Raw genomic sequence first — 22,305 nt, forward strand, 5'->3', positions numbered from 1 at the left:
AAGAAGGAAAGAGAAAGGAGGGGCTCAGGGATGAAGAGCACTGACTGCCCTTGCAGAGGGCCTGGGGTCTGACACCCTCTTCTGGCCTCCACATTGCACACATGGTGCACTTACATACATGCAGGCAAAGCACTTGTACACATAAAATAAAAACAAATAAATCCAAATAAATAAGCAAATCCAAGAAAGTGGGGTTGTTTGGTGTTTTTTTCTTAAAAGAAGCTATGAGTCATTCAGTATGTTTTTTAAAAATTTTTTAAAAATTATTTTTATTTCATGTGTATGAGTGTATTGCCTGCATGTATGTGAGGACACCCGTGTCGTGCAATGCTGCAGAGGTCAGAAGAGGGCTTCGGATTCCCCTGGAACTGGAGTTAAGGACGGCTCTTAGCTGCCATGTGGGTGCTGGGAATCAAACCTGGGTCCTCTGCAAGAGCAGCCAGTGCTATGTATGTGCCGCCACACCCAGTCCAGTGTTTTGTTTTGTTTTGGGTTTTTTTGGTCTATTTGAGACAGGGTCTCCCTGTAACCCCAGCTGGCCTGGAACTCAAGGAGAGCCACCTGCCTTGCTGCCAAGTGCTGGGATTAAAGGCCTGTGCCACCACATCCAACTTCCAGTTTTTTAAAGATTTATTTATGTGAAAAAAAAAGATTTGTTTATGTGTGTGTGTATGGCTATGTGTATAAAACTTGTGTGCAATGCCTGCAGAGGCCAGAAGAGAGAGTCAGAGCCCCTGTAACTGGAGTTAGCTGGAGTTAGGTTGTGAGCTGCTCAGCACAGGTACTGGAAACAACTCAGTCTTCTGCAAGAGTAGTGTATAGTCTTAGCTGAACAGTCTCTCCAACGCCTATGCTAGTTAGTTTTATTACTTTTTAATTGTGCCAACTTGACCCAATCACCTGGAATCACCTGAGAAGAAAGTCTCAGTGAGGGACTGTGTAGAGCAGGTTGACCTAAGGGCAGGGCTGTGGCGGGGGGTTGTCTTGATTTTGTCAACTGATGTGGGCAGACCCAGCCAATTTTAAAATTCGGGCCACACCATTTCATGGTTTGTGCTGTGAACTGTATGAAAAAGAGGGAGCTGACGGCAGGGCACACACAGTCACTGCTCTCTGCACTTGGCTGTGGATGTGACCAGCTGCTTCCAGTTCCTGCCACCTGGACTGCCCCCATGATGGACTGTGGCCTGGAATCCTGAGCCAATTCAGTCCCTTCTCCCCTAAATTGCTTTGTCGGGGTATTTTATTATAGCAACAGAAACAACACTGAGAGACAATAAAGACTAAAAGTGGGGCTGGAGAGATGCCTCAGAGCTTAAGAGCACTGGCTGCTCCTGCAGAGGACCCAGGTTTGGTTCCCAGCACCCACATGGCAGCTAACAACCAGCTGTCACTACTATTCCAGGAGATTCAGCACTTTCTTCTGGCCCCTGCAGGTGTTGCATGACACAGATGCACCTATATACATGCACGTTCTAGGACATGCGTGCAGTTTGTGTGTGTGTGTGTGTGTGTGTGTACATGTGTGTGGACACAGGGTAGCCTTAGGTGTCTTCCTCAATTGCCCTCCACCTTATGTTTTTGAAACAGTGTCTCTCACTGACCCTGGAGCTCACCAACTTGGCTAGGCTGGCTGACCAGCCAGATCCTGGGATCCACCTGTCTGGGCTTCCCCAGTACCAAGATTACAAATGCATGCCAGCATGTCTGGCTTTTATGTCTGTGCTGGAGAGCTGAACTCAGGTTCTTGTGTTTGCCAGGTGCTTTAACCACTGAGCTCTCTGCAGCCCAACCAGTGCAACTTTAGGATGCATAAGGAAAGGTGCTTACCAGGGAGATGGAGCCGTGGCTAAAGCCAATGACCACCCTACCCTGCTTCTGGATGGACACAGCACATGTGGGCATCTCTCCTTTGACACTGGACAAACGGCACGTCTCCTGCAGTTTTCCTGTGGCTGAGCTCCACAGACTGACCACACCACCCTTGGACACTGTCAGCAGTCTGGCTTGGGAAGCCAACACGGCCGCACATGCCCAAGGGTCAGAAGCATCTCCCAAGATTCGGAAAGCCAGCTGGGCTGTTTCTAGATTCCATGCGTTGATCTAATACAGTCACAGAGAGGGAGAGCAATGTCTGGTTACTTCCTATTGCTGGGATAAAAACGCAGACCAAAACCAACTTGGGGTGGAAAGGGTTTACTTTATCTTACATCTCCCAGGTCACACAATTCATCACTGAGGGAGCTCAGGGAAGGAACTGGGAAACCTGGAGGCAGGAATTGAAGCACAGACCACAGAGGAATGCTCCTTGGCACCTGTTCAACCTGCTTTCTTATATAACACATACAGCATGCCCGGAGCGGCACTGCTCACTGTGGGCTGAGACCTTTCACATCACTGAGCAATCTGGAAAATGCTCCACAGACATACACCCTCTGCACATACATACACACAGCACACACATACACATACAGAATATACACACCACACACACAAACACATAACACACACACCTGGGACACTAAGGAAGGAGGAACATAAATTTGGAGCAGCCAGGAAATGTAGACATTATCTTCAAAAAGGAAAATATAGGTTATGGAGAGGGCTCAGTGGGTAAAGTGCTTGCCACATGGCCATGAGGACTGAGTTTGAATCCCCAGAATTCACATCAAGTGGAGTGTGGTGGCGCATGTGGAATCCCAGTGCTCCTATTGGGAGAAAGGTTGGGAGACCAAGAACCCTGAATGCTCTGAAACCAGCCTGGATCATGCAGAGCCACCATTAAGAGATTTTTGCCTCAAAACAAGGTGGAAGGTAAGGACCAACACCTGAGTTTGCTCTGGGTCCACACACATGCTGTGGCATGTATGCATCTGCCCTCACACATCCATACAAAAAGAAAAAAAAAACATGAGGTTCAGGTAAAGCAGTATTTGGAGGGAAATTGATAGCCCTAAAATGGTTATGTATTAGAAAAAAGGAAAGATCTCAAATCTTAGGGCCAGGAAGAAACTATCAGATAATGTAATCTAAATATGAAAATTGAAACCTCTCCTGACACTGTTTTATTTTGCTTTTGTCTGTATGAGTGGGAGGGTCATATACATATGTGTTCATGTGTGCATATGTGGGCATATGTGTGGAGACCAGAGGCCAACATTTGGCATCTTCCTCTATCACTCTCCACCTTATATTTTTTATTAGTCTGTGTATTGTGTGCATGGATGCACATGGCACAGCGGGCATACAGAGGTCAGAGGACAACTCTGTGGAGTCAGTTCTCTCCTTCCACCTTTACATGGTCTGCAAGGAATGAATTCAGGTTGCTATGTTTGTGTGGTACACACCTTCACCCTGTGAGCCATCTCACCAATCCCCTGTCTTTTTTTTCTTTAACCAGAATAGCCCAAGCTAGTCTGGAACATACAGCAATCCTTCAGCCTCTGCCTCTCCACTGCTGGGATTCCAGTTGTGAGCTGCTCTACCCAGTTTCCAGCACTTTATTTAGTGCTGTACCCTTGTTTACAAGCATATGATATACCCTGTATGAGAGAGACCCTCTGTAATGGTTAGTTTTCATTGTGAACTCAACATAGTCTATAATCACCTGGGAAGAGCATCTCAATGAGGGACTATCTCCATCATGTTGGCTTGTTGGGAGCTGTCTTATTTGCATTGAAGGGGAGACCTGCCCACAGTAGGTGGCACATTCCCTGTGTTTGGGTCCTGGATGGCATGGAGCACTGCATGCATGCATTCATCCTTTCTTCTCTCTCTCTCTCTCTCTCTCTTTTTTTTTGTCTTTTTTGAGACAGGGTCTCCCTTGTAGCCCCAGCTGGCCTGGAACTCATTATGTAGACCAGGCTGGCCTCAAATTCACAGCAATCCACCCGTGGATTGACCCAACGATGGATTCAAAACAAATTTAGATTGGAAAAAAATAAGCAAAATAGAGTTGGGTATGGTTAATGCATGCCTCCCAAGTGCTGGGACTAAAGGCCTATGCCACCGCGCCCGGTCCTTTCTGCTCTTGACCATGGCTGTGACTGGCTGCATCAAGTTACTGCCACCTAGACTTCCCAGCAGTGATGGACTGTGACCTGGAACTGTGTGCTAAGATAAGCCCTTCCCTCAGTTGCTTTGTGTTAGGGTATTTTATCACAACAGGAAACAAAACTAGGCACTGTCCTGATGGAAATAGTCCAGCCCACCTGGGAAGGCTCTGCTCTTGGTCTCCTTTCTGAGCAAGATGAGTTCATTACCTTTGAGCCACATGTTGAGTACACAACTTGGTTTGTCTCGTCCATGTGAAAGTCCCAGATCTGAGGCTCAGTGGGATTTGTTGAGCCACCATCCAAAACCATGAATTTCTCTTGGCCAGAGAGCAGGTTCCACAGACGTAGAGTGCAGTCCTTTGATGCAGAGATGGCGAGAGTTCCTTGGGCGAACACTGCCACACACTTCACTTCAGCTGCAGTGGAACACACCATGGAGAGCCTATTAGCCAGGGCCCAGTGGTCCTGGTACCTACTGCCATGCCTGCCAGCTCAGAAAGACCCTGGTTAACAATGAAACAATGGATTCAAAAAAATTCAGGTTGGAAAAAAATAAGCAAAATAAAGGGAGTTGAGTGTGGTTGGTGCACGCATGCAATCCCAACACTGGAGACTGAGGCAGGAGGCCTGCAACAAGTTCAAGGCTAGCCTGGGCTACACAGCAAAACTGGAACAGGAGAGATGGCCCAGTGGTTAAAAGCACTTGTAGAGGACCTGGGTTCAGTTCCCAGCACTCATATGGCAGCTAACAACCATTTATAACTCCAGTTCCAGAAGATCTAACACCCTCTTGTGTCCTTGGTGGGCACTGTATGCATGGATGCACTGACATACATGCAGGCAAAACATACATATAAACTAATTATAAAATCTAAAATAAATAACTGAATGAGTAAATAAAAGGCTTGTTTGCAGCCACTATGCAAGGAGGGTTAGGGTGACACAGCTCTAGCAAACTGGTGCAGAGCAAAGCCCAGAGTTTTCGCAAAGGGGTGTGAATCTTCAGGGTGACTGACTTTGGATGACCCACCCCTCATCCTGCTCCTCACCTGTGTGCCCCATTAGAACGTGGACCACCTGCTGCTCCTGCATGTCCCACACAGCCACAACTCCATCCTGGGTGCCCACAACAAGCAGCTTCTCTTCCAGGCTCCATGCCATGGCAGTGATGCCTGCAGATATGCAGAGACCACAGTGGAGCTCAGTACCTACAGCTCAACTAGCAGATCTTCCGAGGGCTCCGTTCCATGGCCAGGAAACCAAGTTAGATAGACCACTCAGCCAGAAGGGGCAGGGTGGGGGGGGTGTAGGAGGCGCTGGCAGACGGTGGGTCTGTGGTCTACCTGGGACATTTTAACTTATATTTAGTGATTTAGTGACAGTGTGTGTGTGTGTGTGTGTGTGTGTGTGTGTGTGCGTGTATGTACCATGGGGTCTACCTGGGACATTTTAACTTATATTTAGTGATTTAGTGACCGTGTGTGTGTGTGTGTGTGTGTGTGTGTGTGTGTGTGTGCGTGTATGTACCATGGCCTATGTAGGTCAGAGGACAATTTTCTCCTTTCATGTGGGTCCCAGGGATCAAGCTCAGCACCTCAGTCTTGGTGGCAAGCACCTTCACCTGGTGAGTCATCTCACCGGCCCCTCCAGGTGACATTTACAGCAAGTGCTTTACCTACTAAGCCATCTCCTCAGGCTGTACAAGACTGGTTTTGGGTCCTCAGAACCCAAGTAAAACCAGACAGAGTAGTGTTGCACATCTGTAACCTCAGCGCTCCAAAGGAAGGGAGAGATGGGAGAGTCCCTGGAAGTTTGCAGGTCAGGTGACCTGGTATATGCGGCAGTGAACAAGAGATGCTACCTCAGACAGGGTGGAAGACAAAGGTAGACACCCAAGGTTATCCTCTAACCTCCGCAGGCACCCAATGGGGCTCATTCTGTCTCTTTCTCTGCCTGTCTCTCTCTCTCTCTCTCTCTCTCTCTCTCTCTCTCTCTCACACACACACACACACACACACACACAAAGATTTTAAAGTCAGGTGTGGTGGCACGTGTTTTTAATCCCAGCACTCAGGTGGCAGAGGCAGTTGGATCTCTGTGAGATCGAGGTCAGCTTGGTCTATATAAAAACAGATGGGGGTGCTGGAGAGATGGCTCCCACTTGATGGTGCCCACTTGATCTCACCCAAAGTCAGGCAGCTCATGGCTGTCTGTAATTCCAGTTCAAGGGCATTTGACACCCACTTCTGGCCTCCAAAGGCACTGCCCTCACATACACAAATTCACACACAGACTTACAGACAGATATATAATTAAAAATAAATAATAAATCTGGGTCTGGAGAGATGGCTCAGCGGTTAAGGGCACTAGCTGCTCTTGCAGAGGACCCGGGTTCAGTTTCCAGCACACACAGCAGCTAACAACCATCCTAACTCTAGTCCCAGGGAATCCGATGCCCTTTTCTGACCTCCACAGGGATTGAATGGCACTGGTGAGCTTAATACATGCAGGCAATATACGCATACACATAAGATAAAAATGACAAATAAAATAATAAATAAATAATAAATCTAAAAAAAGATTTTAAAGGGGGCTAAATCACAGCTTGGTCAGCAGTCCTTATCCAGGGGTAATTCTGTTTCCCCCCTGGAATTCTGGGTAACTCCGGATACATTTTTAGGTGTTGTAGTTCGGAACAAAGATGTGTGTGGCATCTGGCCTGGGACCAGAAACTGATAAAAGTCTGTCATTCCAGAACTTAGGAGACTGAGGCAGGAGGATTGTCAAGCACAATTGTTAGGCCCAACCTGGACTGTGCAGTGAGTTCCACACCAGCCTGAGATGCCAAGTGACAGCCTGCCTCAGACAGACAAAAAAGGGGCTGTGAGGGGGGTTCAGCAGGCAAAAGTACCTGCGCCTAAAACCTGGCAATGTGAGTTCCAAGCCCAGATCCATGAAAAGATGGCAGGAGAGAACTGAGTCCCCAATGTTGTCCTCTGACTTCACACACACACACACACACACACACCAATAAAACAAATCAATTTAAAACACAAGAAAAGAAGAAGGAGAAAGATGAGCAAGAGGAGAAGAGGAGGAAAAGCAGGAAGAAATGAGGGAGGAAGGGAGGAGACGGGGAAGAAGAGGAGGAGGAAGAGACAGAGGGTTGTCAATAGTCTGGGCAAGCACTCTGTGCTGGGTGGATTTGTGTTAGAATGTCCTGAAGAGAGGCACCTAGCTACTTCTCAGAAAGCACCAGCCTACGGCCTGGGGAGACGCTTGGTGGATACAGCGCTTGACACTCAAGCATGAGGACCAGAGTTTGGATCCCAGAGCCCAAGTGAATACGGAATGGGTGTGGCGGCTCTCCTGCACCTCCATCACTCTGAAGACAGAAGGGGGATCATGGAGCAGGCTGGCTGACTAGAGGAGCCATATTGGAGCTCTGGCTTCAATTGACAGAGGCTGCCTCAATGAATAAGGGGGAGTGATAGAGGAATTCAGTGTCAACCAGGGACCTCCACATGGACCACACACATGTGGTGTGCCTATACACATGCAAACATGTATACACATACATACACACACACACACGATAAGAACAAACAAGTGTATTCATAAAGAAACCAGAGTTTTCTGAATGCATTTGAATGAGTCTTTTTCTTTCTATGTGCCTCAGTTTCCCCAGATGTAAAGTGGCTGGTGGAAGCTGTTAAACCAGAGCCAGTCCAGCTAAGCAGACCTGATATTTTCTTTTGTTTCTTTTTCTTCTTCTTTTTTCTTCTCATACACTTGGACCTTGGAAACATTGACTTACAATTTTCCCCTTAAAAATGATGAAATGGAAGCCAGACATGGTGGTGCATGCCTTTAATCTCAGCAGAGACAGGCAGATCTCAGTGAGTTCAAGGCCAGCCTAGTCTATATAGCGAGTTCCAGGACAGCTGGGGCTACAGGGAGACCCTGTCTCAAAAAAAAAAAAAAGAGGAAATGTAATCCCAGAGTGGGGAGGGCTCTTCCCCAACACAACTCAGAAGCATAAAACACTTCCCTGTCTCAGAGACAATGTGAACATCACTCTCTTAGGTAACTTCCTTTGCCAATACGGTGGCAGACATCATTGATCTATCACCACATCACAGCTCCATCTATGATTGTGTCCCCAGCCATTTTAGGGTTCTTTGTTCAGTAAGAAAATCCCAAAGCCTCATGTTTTTATCTGAAAGTATAGTTGCCCACACACAAACTCAATTCCCAGAACTTCAAACGAGAGAGAGAGAGAGAGAGAGAGGAGAGAGGAGAGAAAAGAAAATAGCTATGCTCATGGAGACACTGTTTCTTAGGTGGCTTACAGTTGGAGATGTCCTAGGTAATGTGGTAAGGGTAGAAATGAGAAGCTTGTCTAGGTGATGCTTCAAAAAGGAGGAGGCCTGCATCCATCTTCCCCTTTCCCCACTTCCTGGAATGTCACTGTGATGGTAAGAGCTGCAGCAGCCACTGTGGGCAAGAAGAGTCACACTAAAAGCATCTTACCTGTGCTACTACAGGAGAGGCAGGAGCTGGTTTTGTTTAAAGCACTACTGTCTTGGCCTCAACCTCCACTCTAACAAACGCAACCTTTCACACCCCACCAACTTCCCTGCCAGAGCTCTTCTCCACACAGCATGCTGCACTGGGTCGGGTCCTCTCCACACATGCCACTGAGCAGTCCCAATCTCTATTTTGGAAATAAGGTGTTGGAGAGAGCGGCTTTTTCTATCAGCACACGAGGCACACGAACACTGGAACAGTGAGCTGGTTGTATGTGGGTCTTGAAATGGATGTGAGGATGTGTGCATGGGGAAAGAACAGGAAGGTGAGCGAGGTGGGGGGGTAGGCGGTGGGTAAGTGAGGGGGTGGCAGGCTCCTCAGGCGCATGGTAAAGCGTGGAGAGGTAGGGAGATCTCGTAGTTGCTAAGTGGCTGAGAGCACAGGTGGGTGGAGAAAGCAGGGATGGGAGGTGGCCTGGTGAGGACCGAGGAAAGATGTGGCCGGCGGAGAGTTGAAAGAGTGGGTGCAGGTGGCAGGAGGGGAACCGAATGAAAGAGTGGGGGACTAAAGGGTGGATAGAAAATAGGGTAGAGGTGCTGGAGAGATGGCTCAGCGGTTAAGAGCACTGACTGCTCTTGCAGAGGACCCGGGTTCGATTCCCAGCACCCACATGGCGGCAGTGAATCATCCTTAACTCCAGTTCCAGGGGAATCCGAGGCCCTTTTCTGACTTCTGTGGCATTGCACGACACGGGTGCACTCACATACATGTGATACACTTGTACACAGAAAATAAAAATAAATAATTTTTTTTTAAAAAAAGAAAATAGGGTAGGGTGGGGTGGTTGGGTGGATGGGTGGATGGAAAAAGGATGGGTAGGTGGATGGACAGATAAGTGGATGGGTGGATGGTTGATGAATGTTTAGATAGGTGGGTGGTGGATGGATGGATGGATGGTTAGACTGGTGGATCGGTGGGTGGATGGACTTATGGATGGATGAGTGGGTGGATGGATAGATGGTTAGATTGGTGGATAGGTGGATGGGCAGATGGATGGATGGATGAACAGATGAACTAACAAAGGGTGACAAGAACTCTGCATAGCACATGAGCAGATGGGTAGATACAACTGTAGATGGGTAGAAGGATGGATGGGTGGACCAGTGGTGGTATGTTGGTGGATGGATGAGCAGAAGGGTGAAAGGGTGGGCTGATAGATGGTGGGTGGGTGGGTGGGTGGTGTGTAGATGGGTGGGTGAATTGTATGGAAGGCAAGAGAGGATAAAAATGTGCCAAAGGCCAAGTTCCCTGATGGTCTCGTGCCTCAGCTGTGTCCCATCAGCCTGTGAGGGCCAGCGAGGCTTCCATTCCACAGACCACCTGACGTGAACCTACAACTAGCAGAAGCCGCACTTAAATCTTTGAAACAGAATCACAGAGGCATCCGCCAGCTCCAGGCTCATTAGCAGTATTTACAGCAGTGATCTAAAATCTCCGGTTGACCAAGAAAGCCTAGTCAGCATGAGGCAGTGAGGAGGGCCCAGGGGGCACACTGGGTGCTCCTGCCTGTCCAGGGTTGGGGAGACCCCAGAGAACAGCCCCAAACACCTGGCAGCTGGTGCCCCTGGTACGTGGCAACCCAGCACAACTTTCATATTGGAACACTCACCTTTGTGACACCCGGTGAGAGCCGCTAGCAGAGGTCCTCCGGGTGGTTGTAGGAATCCTGCCAAGGGCACCAGCATGGGGTGTGGGCAGGTGCGGAACCAGCTCTGGGCTTGTTGGCACAACTGCCCCACCAGGGCTGGATGTGATGAAGCAAAATAAAGGAGTCTGGCCAGGAGTTCAGTGCATAGGATGCTCCTCTCTGAAACAAAAGGAGGGTATCACTTGTCCGGCTGAATTTAAGCAATGCTGAGCCCCTACCCCCACAGGGGCTGCAGGAAGAAGGAATCAGGGCAGCTAAACCCCAGCACCATCATCTCCCCTACCTCCCCGTCTGCTGTCTATCCATCACCCCTGCTTTACTGTACCTGGCAGATTCTGCCCTGCAGACTTTCCTGATGCTGCTCCCCCTGCTTGGAGCACTTCTGTCAGTCCCTTCCTCCAGTCAGTTACTAACTCCTCCAAAGGTCACTTCTGAATTAATTAACTAACTATTGAACTCGTGGGCTCAAGAGATTCTCTTACCTCAGACTCCAAAATAGCTGGGACCACAGGTGCATGGATAGGTAAATGGGATGAAGAAAAGATGGAGGATGGATTGATAGATCAATGGGTATATGGATGGGTATATGGATGGGTAGGTGAATGGGTGTATGGGTGGGTGGATGGATGGGCGAATGGATGGGTGAATGGATGGGCAGGCGAATGGGTAGATGGATGGGTGGATGGGTGGGCGGGTGAATGGGTGTATGGATGGGTGAATGGATGGATAGGTGGATGGGCAGGTGAATGGGTGGATGGGTGGGTGGATGGATTGGGCAGGTGAATGGGTGGATGGGTGGGTGAATGGATGGGTGGATGGATGGATAGCTGTATGCATGGGTAGATGGATGAGTGCAGTCATACTGGACCCTGAGTCAACAGCAGCAGTAGAAACATTGACCCTGTCCTGTGTCCCCTGCAGGGCCCTTTTCCAAGCTCAAGGAAAGTGTAGAGAGGTCATGGGTGCCCAGTGGCACCCTCTGATGGTGATAATTGTTACCATGGTTGCTCTTAGGTTGAAACAATCTGGGGTTGCCCTGAGAGTTTTGCAAAGATCTTGCTAAGTCGCGTGAGTTATGGCTCAACTGGCAGAGTGTTTGCCTAGTGTGCACGAAGCCCTGGGCTCCATCCTAGCACCACGTACACCAGGTGTGGTGGCCATGCCTGTCATCCCAGCACTTGGAAGCAGGAGGATTAGGAGTTCAAGGTCATCCTTAGCTTCCATAAAACATTCAAAGCCACCCTGGGCTACATGAGACCCTGTCTCAAAAAACAAAGTTACTTTACTTGGATTCATCAGTTAAATGTTTCTAGAATGTTCTTCTGAGATGTGACTCTAGTGAAGTTTTACAGGAACATCAGATGTTATTTCAGAGTATTTCAAAGCTGCATGAGGCCCTGTCTCAATAAACAAAGTTACTTTACTTGGATTCGTCAGTTAAATGTTTCTAGAATGTTCTTCTGAGATGTGACTCTAGTGAAGTTTTACAGGAACATCAGATGTTATTTCAGAGTATTTCAAACACCAGTGGTGATATTGGTGTCCTCCCTCCCTCCTTCGCTCCCTCCCTTCTTTCTCATACACACACACACACACACACATACATACATACATACACACATACACATACATACATACACACACACCACACACATAATACACACATACACACACACCACACACCACACACACATACACATACATACACATACATACACACATACACACGTACACATACACACACATACACACATACACATACATACACATACATACACACACACGTACACATACACACACACACATACACATACATACACACGTACACATACATACACATACACACATACACACATACACATACATACACACACACGTACACATACACACACACATACACATACATACACACATACACACGTACACATACATACACATACACACATACACACATACACACACATACATACACATACATACACACATACACATACACATACTTACACACACATACATACACATACACACATACACATACTTACACATACACACATACACACACATACACACACCACACACCACACACACATACACATACACATACATACACACGTACACATACTTACACATACATACACACATACATACACACATACACACACACCACACACACACATACACACACACACACACACACACACAAACTACCAACTATACCTACAGTGAAACACAATTCAGGTAGGGTTACTCTGATGCGAGTAACCCTATAGATGAACTTCAAAGACGTCGAACCAAGTCAGTCATGAGGGACAAATAACATATGAAGTCACTTACAGGAAGCACCAAGAGCCTTTGGGTTCACAGAGGCAGAAAGTAGCTTGGGGGGCAGGACCTTGGGAGGGTTATGGTGAGTGAGGCTTTTATAGGGACAGTATCTTAGCTTGGGAAGCCAAAAATCTTCTGTGCACGGCTATGTAACAGGGCACCTCCTTGACTGTGTTAGAGTTTAGGCCGACTCTAGTCTCTGAAATTATCAGGCAGTTGGCTCAGGGTATGGGAACACGTGTCAGCTGGACCCTGGTTGTTTTGGGAACAGGTCAAAGTATTCCGGAATGCACCTGTTAACTGAAGATTTATGGCTTTATGCTTGGCTTGCTTCTGAAAAATAGTAATTGTTACTTAATAGAATAGAAATTGCTAAGGGGGCTCTCCACCTATAAGCTTGGGGACTTAAACGTTTCACCCCTGGTTATGGTTTTTCTCTATAAACGCTTACCCCAGAGATGGCTTGGTGCTACACTCTTGGGTTCCTGACACCCTTGTGTAGTAACCCTGGCCAGTATCGACTTTCATTTGGCAAAACTTCAAGTGGTCTTCTCTGGGGAGTACCCCACAACAGCTACATGAATGAACCGCATGCCACAGAATCCTTAACATGGTTGTGATGGGGGCTGGGGAAGTGGTTCAGCTGGTCAAGTGCTATCTTTACAGGCCTGAGGACTTGAGTTTGGTCTGAGGCACCATGCAAAAGCCCAGCATGGTGGCATGCCTCTATAATCCCAGCACTGGGAAGGCAGAGACCAGGGTACCTGGGGCTCACTGACCAGTCGGTCCAGCTGAAGCCATGAGCCACAGTTCACTGAGAGACCTTGTCTCAAAAAATAAGTGGCACACAACTTTAATCCCAGCACTCGGGAGGCAGATGCAGGTGGATCTCTGAGGAGAGGGCCAAGACAGTTCAGTAGGTAAAGGTGCTTGATTCCCAGAACACACATGAAGGGGTAAGGACCAACAAGTCCACAGAGTAGTTCTGTGACCTACACATATGCAACCCCGCCCCCCACTAACAAACAAATAAATAAATTGAAGAAATAAAAAAAATAAAAAGGTGGAGAGCAAATAAGACACCGGATATCAACCTCTGGCCTCCACATGCACATTCACACCTGTCTAAGCATGCCCAGACGTGTATGTACACACAGACACAAAAAAGATGACTTGGAGGACTGGCAAGAGGGCTCAGTGGGTAAAGGTGGTTGCCACCAAGTCTGATGACCTGAATTCAATTCCAGGGTATGTGGTGGAAGGAGAGACCTGACTCCTGCAAGTTGTCTCTGGCCTCCACATGAGTACCCACAGACATGAGTGTGCACACACACACACACACACAAATATAATTTAAAGAATTAACTCAATTAAGAAACAGGGAAAAAAGTTTTAAAAATAAGTAAAAAGAGTCTCGGCGATTAGTAAACCATACTTCTGGTTGTGTCTTGGATGGGTGTGTCTATTATTGGTTTGTCTTTGAGAGTGTGTCTTTGTGGAGTGTGTCTTTCTTTGGTGGGTGGGAGAAAGCCATGGTAGGCTTGGGCAGGGAAGCTCCATTCTGGACTCCAGACCCTTCTCTCTGTTTCCCATCTGCCCAGAGAGAACAAAAGCCTCCTCTGAGTCCTGCCACCATGATGCTTCCCACTCAACTGCACAGAACCACCGAGATCTGAGCCCTCTGAAACCATGAGCCAAGATAAGCCCCTCCTCCCACAGGTTGTTTCATTCATAGCAGCTAGGAAAGTAACAAACAGCCTGTGACTCATTTACAGAGTGCTGCTTTGAAGCAGGGGCCCCTCCTCCTCCCCCCTAAAGCACTGGGATGAAGGTGGCTAAGCTGTGTTCAAGATCCAAGGATCTTCCACCTGATGTGTTTTGTGGCAATCAGAAGACAACTTGCAGGAACTGTTCTTTTCCTTCACCATGTGGGTCCCAGGGATCAGACTCAGGTCATCACACTTAGCAGCTGAGCCGTCTTGATGTACCCCCCCCCCAACACACACACACACACACACACACACACACACACACACACAGACACACACACACATGCACGCACGCACGTGCACACACACACAGTCTCTCTGTCTCTCACTGAACTTGGAGCTCACTGATTTGACTAGCCTGAGTGGCCAGTGAGATTTAGTGATCTGCCTGGCTCCACCGCCTTGGATTACAGATGTGTGCTGCTGCACCCAGCTTTTATGTGGGTGCTGGGGATTTGGACTCAGCATCTCATGCTTACACAGCAATTACTTCACTAACTGAGCTATTTCCCTAGCCCTATCTATTTTTTAAAAAATGTTTTCTTTATTATTTTTATTTTATGTATATTCATGTATTGCTTGCATGTATATAAGTGCACTCATGTTGTGCAATGCTGACGGAGGTCAGAAGAGGGCATCTTATCCCTTGGAACTGGAGTCATGCACGGTTGTTAGCCACCATGTGGGTGCTGGGAATTGAATCCAGGTCCTCTGCAAGAGCAGCCAGTGCTCTTAGCCAATGAGCCATCTGTCCAGCTGCCCCCCCCCCCTTCTGACAAGGTCTCAGGTAGCTAAAGCTGACCTCAAAACTGCTATGCAGCTGAGGCTGACCCTGAAGTCCTGATCTTCCTCCCTCTACCTGTTGAGTGTCAGGACGGGTACGCACCTCTGACTCCACTCTCACTCTTCCTGACTGTTCTTGCTTTGGGGCACCACCTCTGTGACTTGTCTAAAGTTCCAGGAACAGAGTGCCCTGTCGCCCTGGTGCCAGCAGGATCCCACAGAGCCAGAACTGAGACAATGATCAACCAGACTGCACTGCACCAGTGCCTGCCCCCGCCACCCCCACTTTCTTTGTTCCTTGGAACAAAGCCTACACCTACTGTGAATGTAGCACTCAGTCTTCCAGCCACCTGACTGTTGCTTATGTCCCTGGTGTTCCTGTCTCATATTCTCTGCTACATTTGTTTGTTTATCTGTTTGGGGTTTTTTTTTTGTTTGTTTTTTTTTTGTTTTTTTTTTTTGGTCTTTTTGAGACAGGGTCTCCCTGTAGCCCCAGCTGTCCTGGAACTCACTATGGAGACCAGGCTGGCCTTGAACTCACGGAGATCCGCCTGCCTCTGCCTCCCGAGTGCTGGGACTACAGGTGTGTGCCACCACACCCGGCTCGTTTCTTTGTTTTTTGAGACAGGGTCTTGTATAACCCAGGCTGACTTCAAACTCACTAACTGGCCGAGGATGACCTTGAACTCCTGATACTCCTGCCTCAGCCTTCCCAGTGCTAAGATGACAGCACATCTGCTTGTGACTCGGCCTGTTTCCTGTTGGGTCGGTTGGGCAGCTAAGGTATTCTGTTGGGAATCCCAGTTTTGGGCTCTAGCCTGGGACTCCAGTAACAGTTCACTCCTCAGCACCAAAGTCAAATAAAATACCATCCTAGGTCCAGCAAGAGGCCTCAGTGGGGAAAGGTGATTGCCTCCAAACCTTAAGACCTGTATTTGATCCCCAAAATACCCACACAGTGGAAGGAGAGAACCAATTCTTGAAAGTTCTCCTCTGCCATCCACACACGTACCATGGCACGCATGTGTCTACATACATACACAGAAAAAAAACTTTTGATGTGGGGCTGGAGAGATGGGCTCAGCGGTTAAGAGCACTGACTGCTCTTGCAGAGGACCCGGGTTTGATTCCCAGCACCCACATGGCAGCTGCGAACCATCCTTAACTCCAGTTCTCGGGGAATCTGAAGCCCACTTCTGACCTCCACGGCACTGCACGACACAGGTGCACTCACATACACACAGGCAATACACTCGTACACATAAAATAAAAATAATAAAATATTTTTAAAAAATTTTTTGATGTAATAAAATAAATTTAAAAGCCATAAACAAACAAATAAATAAATAATAAATACAGAAAAGTGATACATAAATAAATAAAACAAACATTTGTTTGGAAACCCTGACAAATGATTCTTTAAACCTTAAAAAAACTTGCCCAAGGTTCAGACCCAGCTTAACCAGGTAATAGTTTTTATAAAGCTGGATTTGATGGCACATGCCTGTAATCACAACACTTGGGCAAGAAGATCATGCCTTGAGGCCAACTCATGCCTGAGTTACACAGTGAGGTGCTATCTTGGGAATGGAAAGGGAAGGGAAGGGAAGGGGAGGGAGGGGAGGGAGGGGAGGGGAGGGGACGGGGGAGGGAAGCATTCTTTATAAATCCACACTTTTTGTTACATTTGTGGGTGTTTGTGGCTTTTTTCCCAACAGGGTCTCACACCATAGCCCAGATTAACCTGAAATTTACTACATAGCCTAGGCTAACCTCTAACTTGCAGTAATTCTCCTGCCTCAGCCTCTTGAGCTCTGGATAACAGGTGTATGCTACCTCACCTGTCTATAGTGATAATTCTGTGTATGTGTGTATTGTATGCATGTGTGTACATGTATGTGCATGTGTGTGTGCACAGGTGTGTGGAGGCCAGAGGTCGATGTCACATGTCTTCCTTGACCACTCTCCAGTTTATTTTTTTTGAGGCAAGGTCTCTCATTGAACCTGGAGCTCACCAACTCAGCTAGTGTATGATCAGCAAGACCCAACAATCCTCTTGCCTCTGTCCCACCTGCCCCTGAGATTACAGATGCACACAGCCAAGCCTGGCTTTTTACCGGAGTGCTGGGTATGCCCGCTCAGGTCCTCATGTTTGCATGGCAAGCACTTTACTCACTGAATTAACTCCCCAACCCCTTGGATTATTCTTACCTTTTGAATTTCATCAATTAAAATTCATTGAGAACTTGTTACTTGAGTATGGGTGTGATGTCCTAGCCTTCCCTGAAACAATTCCTGACTGAACCTTTCTAGAGAAAACTGCTGGTCCATAAGAGAGGGAAGTTATTGGTTTTGCAAGTTTTGTCCCAAAGTTCTTCCAGGTATCATTCAAAATTTTAGAAGGGAAACCCACAAGGTTGGACAGGAACAACACATGACAGATAATGAATGGAGAGATAAATGGCCAGAGTGGATGGATGGATCAGTGGGTGGGTAGATGGGTGGATGAATGGATAATTGGATGGGTGAGTGGGTGGGTGGGAGAGTGGATGGGTGGGTGTTGGAGTGGTTGGATGGAAGGATGGATAGGAGGATGGATGGATGGATGGATGGGTGGGTGGATGGGTGGGTGGATGGATGGATGGGTGGGTGGATGGATGGGTGGATAGATGGATGAATGGATAGGGGATCGATGGATGGATGGAAGGAAGGATGGGAGGATGGATGGGTGGATGGATGGGTGAATGTGTGGGTGGATGGATCGGTGGATGGATGGATGGATGGATGGGTGGATGGATGGGAGGGTGGGTGAATGGATGGATGGGGGGATGGATGATGGATGAATGGACAGATGGATGGGTTGGTGAAAAATCACCTTGCAACTCACTGAAGAGAGTGAGTTTCCAAAGTTTCTGAAAATCAGTTCAGAGCATACCCTCCTGGCCAGGCAAGGACACTCACCCATGCCTCTGAGCTCCAGGGCAGGGTGGCACAGCTTGATGGCTTCTCTAATCAGATTGACCTCAGGGGAGTCCATGTGAGGGATGCACATGTCAAAGTCGTCCAGCAGGTCCTCAATGCTCCCAGAGATGCACCGGCAGAAGATCCAGTTCAAGTTTCCTGTGGAGGACAGAGAGAGGATATGGAGGCAGATACCTCCTGATGGCTCATTCTGGGGTTGGAGAATGGGCTCTTTCTGCCAGAGTTCTCGAACTCAGCAGCCTTGGCACTGAGGCCAAATGGTTCTCTGTGAGATACTGTATTCTCCGCTGTAGGACTTAGAGCCATGGCCTGAGCCTCTCTCCCAGATGCCACTGGCACCTTCACCTATGGGTGTGGCTATCAGAAACTTCTCCAGGCATTGCTGAGTTCTCCTGGGGGAAGAAGGTCCTTTGAGAATCACAGGAATGAATGAGTGGGTGGAATGTAGATCTGTAGACACACAGATGGGTGAGCAAATATATGGGTGGATAGACAGAAAGCTGGCTAGATGGGTAGATGGGTGAATAGATGATGGATGAATAATACATGGATGAATAAGTGGATATAAAGATGGGTGGATGGATAGATGGGTGGGTGGGTGGATGTATGGACAGAATGATAGATTGATGAATGAGTGGATGGGTGGATGGGTATGATGAGTAGGTGGGAGGATGGATGGTTGGTTGGATGGATAGATAGGTAGATGGACATATGGATGTAGTGGGGCATCCTGTGCCCTGTAGTGATGAGAAGCATCTACTCAGTAGATTTCTCTCCTCATCCTGACAACCAAAAATACCCACAAACACTGTCAAGTGTCCTGGGGTACAGAACCACCCTTCGGACAGCCTCTACCCCAGGAGGAGGAAGCATTTCTGAACTGGTCCTTTGCTCCTTCCAGGCTCCACAGTCAGGAGCAGCGGGGCCTTTGGGACTGTGCTGGATAGCTTTAGTGTCAACTTGACACACCTGGGTTGAGGGAGCCTCAATCGGGAAATTGCCTCTATTGGACTGACCTGTGGCCATGTCTGAAGGGCATCTTCTTGATGAGTGATGTGGGAGGCCCAGCCCACTGTGGGTGGTGCCACCCTTGGGCAGGTGGGCCTGTGTTGCATAAGAAAGCAGGCTGAGTAGGGGCCAGGGGAGCAAGCCTGTAAGCAGCGTTCCTCCATGGCCTGTGCTCCAGCTCCTGCCTCCAGGTTCCTGCCCTGAGTTCCTACCTTGGGCTCCCTGATGAACTGTGACCTGGGAGTTGTAAGACAAATAAACCCTTTCTTCCCCAAGTTGGTACTGGTCAGAGTGTTTTGTCACAGCAATAGAGAACAAACTAAGACAGTAATCCTCACGAACCCTTTCATGGTGGCGCTTACCCAGCACCTCCTGCTTCAGCTCTTCCGTGCGGCCCGCATGCAGCAGGTGGTAAGGCAGCTCCTTCAGCTTCCTCAGGTTGGCGACCGTGTCTGAGAACCACAGCGGCTGCGGGGCCACCTGGCAGGGGTGGGAAGGGCGTCAACATAAGTGCTTTCCTTTGCCCCACAACATGTAACCAGGTCTGCACCAGATGGTGCTGGATGGGAAAGGGACACAGTGGTAGACAGATACCCTACAGCTCCCCACAGTCAGGCTGGGTCAGAAGGAGGGACCTGGGGCTTGACCAGTTCAAGGATGGAGGTGTGTGGTGGGGGATATGGGAGTTCTGCTGGTGGTAGGGCATTGGAGCTGAGCAGAAGTCTGCCTGGCAAAATCCATGGAACAATGGCATTGCTAGGGACCATGGGGAGTGGTCCCCGCCACTCAGGAGTTAGAAGCAGGAGAGTCACCTTGGGAGCTCTAGGTCAATTTGGACAACATGGTAAGGCTGCATCTCCAAAACAGAAAAACAAAAGTACACAACAACGAAACCATAGAAAGCAAGACCCCAGGGGGCTGGAGAGATGGCTCAGCAGTTAAGAACACTGGTTGTTCTCACAGAAGACCCAGGTTCGAATCCCAGCACCCACATGGCAGCTAACAACTGTCTGTAACTCCAGTCCCAGGGGATCCATGGCTTCTTCTGTCCTCCGTGGGCATTGTACGACATGGGTGCACTTACCTACATGCAGGCAATACACTCATACACATAAAATAAAAATAATAAAATATTTTTAAAATTTTTTAAAAAGCAAGACCCCAATAACACAGGGAAAGCACAGGAAGTGTGAAAGAGCAGTGCAAAGAGCAGCGAGAGCAGAGGCCTGGACAGTAAAGCAGGAGGAGAGTCAGGAGCTGGAGGCAGGGAGCGGATCCAGAGAGCACTAGATATCAAGCCAGCAAGGCCAGTCTGGAGATGGAGCTATGGGAACTATGGGAGGTGTTACCAAACTGTATTCTCGGAAATGTTCCTTATGAAGACAGTGAAGCGGGAGGTTTTGAAGGGGCTGGGGCTGGGGAGAAGTAGGGAGGCCCTGGAAGCCTGACAGAAGTGGAGGCATTCAGCTGGGCTTAGTCAGGAACACACATGCAATATTCAAGCTATGGAGGGCACAGCTTGGCGCTGGCAGGCACATGAGGACAGGGAGGGATGGTGAGCAAGGCTGGCAGGAGTGGGTCTTCCCTTTGATTTCTTCTATGTATTCCTCAGTGAAAACACGCACCGTGCGTGCACGTGAGGTTGACATTAGGTGCCTTCCTCAACTGCTCTCCAGCTAAGTTTTTTTAAAATTTTGATTTGTTATTTTTATTTTATGTGTATGATGTATTGCCTGTATGTGTGTAAGTGCACCTGTGTTGTGCAATGCTGTGGAGGTCAGAAGAGGAGGTCAGATTCCCTGGAACTGGAGTCACAGACAGTTGTTACCAGACATCTGGTCCTGGGAACTGAACCTGGGTCCTCTGCAAGAGCAATCAGTGCTCTTCACCACTGAGCCATCTCTCCAGCCCCTCCCCAGTTTAGTTTTTGAGACAAGATCTCTTGCTGAACCTGGAGCTCACCAATTATGCTAGATTGTTTGGCCAGTGAGCCCCAGGGATCCCTGGTCTCTGCCATCTCAGCGTTGGGATTACAGTCAATTGCCATTGTGCCCAGCTTTTTAAAAATGAGATTTTTTGGGGGCTTGAGAGGTGGTTCAGTGGTTAAGAGCACTGGCTACTCCTGCAGAGGACTAGGTTAGGTTCCCAGCACCCACACGGCAGCTAGCAACTGTCTGTAACTCCAGTTCCAGGGTACCCAGTGTACTCTTCTGGCTTCTGTGGGCACTGCACTCACTTGCACATAACCACAGACACAGATACAGACACAAACAGACACACAGACGCACACACACACAAAAATATACATAATCAAAAATAAAGTAATATCTTGGAGAAACAATAAAAATTGCTGTTCAAGTCACTGATTTGTCATAAAAAGGAAAACTATTTCAAGAATTTTGTCTTGGGATTAGGACAGAATTTCTAACAGTGTCTACTGCCATTTTACACTCTGTCTATGGGAAGCAGATCTCTCACCATCGATGGGTACCAAAGCAAAACATCAGATCCTCAGCATCAAATATTCAGCCAAAATGCAATTTTTATGTTAAAAAGCTTGTGCATCTCATTAGTATGCGAATTATGGGTTTCCTCTTTGGAAAGTTGGGAGGCATGTGTTCCCCATGTACAGTGATGCCTGAACCCACAAATATGTTCAGGGGCTGAGGGGGCATCTCCTCATCAGGCGAAGGGAACTGAAGTGGATCCAGAAGGTGTTCTGGGTAAGAGAGAGGGGCAAAGACAACCTAGTGGGGCCAGCTCACCTTTCGGTCCAAGTTCAGAGGCTTCCCCACCAGTGGCAAGGTGATGAGTTTCTTGGTGCCTTGGCTCCAGGCTCCAGAGAAGAAGTTGGCCAGCACACTGTGCCTTTTGGCTTTCTCGGGCCCAGAAAGGTAGCGCACTTGGACCACCTCCACTAGCTGTCTGCCAAGAAAGGACATAGCTGATGGCCCAGAGAGCCAAGCAAGCTCAGCAATAGAGTCCCGGTGCATGGTTCAAGGGTAGAGCCCCTGCCTAGAATCTCCCATTGAGGGACTGAGGGCGTGGCTTAGAGGTAGAGTGCCGCCTAGGATCCCCCAGTGAGGGGCTTGGGGTATGGCTCAGAGGTAGGACACTTACCTAACACACAAACAGAAAAACAGAC

At 48.3% G+C, this 22,305-nt stretch overlaps 1 protein-coding gene across 1 annotated transcript in view; it reads right to left on the reverse strand.

The window, feature by feature from the left end:
- Nwd1 (NACHT and WD repeat domain containing 1) overlaps window positions 1-22,305 on the reverse strand; it is a 96,846-nt gene that overhangs the window by 24,271 nt on the left and 50,270 nt on the right. The window contains exons 8-14 of the mRNA XM_008824646.2: window positions 21,926-22,085; window positions 19,523-19,640; window positions 18,132-18,290; window positions 10,255-10,452; window positions 5,105-5,227; window positions 4,263-4,471; window positions 1,831-2,103 (exon numbers count right to left, since the gene is read on the reverse strand). Of these exons, the coding sequence (XP_008822868.1) occupies window positions 1,831-2,103; window positions 4,263-4,471; window positions 5,105-5,227; window positions 10,255-10,452; window positions 18,132-18,290; window positions 19,523-19,640; window positions 21,926-22,085 (1,240 nt within the window). The remainder of the gene's footprint in view (window positions 1-1,830; window positions 2,104-4,262; window positions 4,472-5,104; window positions 5,228-10,254; window positions 10,453-18,131; window positions 18,291-19,522; window positions 19,641-21,925; window positions 22,086-22,305) is intronic.

Source organism: Nannospalax galili, unplaced genomic scaffold (assembly GCF_000622305.1).
Source record: "Nannospalax galili isolate Female #2095 unplaced genomic scaffold, S.galili_v1.0 scaffold529, whole genome shotgun sequence".
Classification (NCBI taxonomy): domain Eukaryota; kingdom Metazoa; phylum Chordata; class Mammalia; order Rodentia; family Spalacidae; genus Nannospalax; species Nannospalax galili.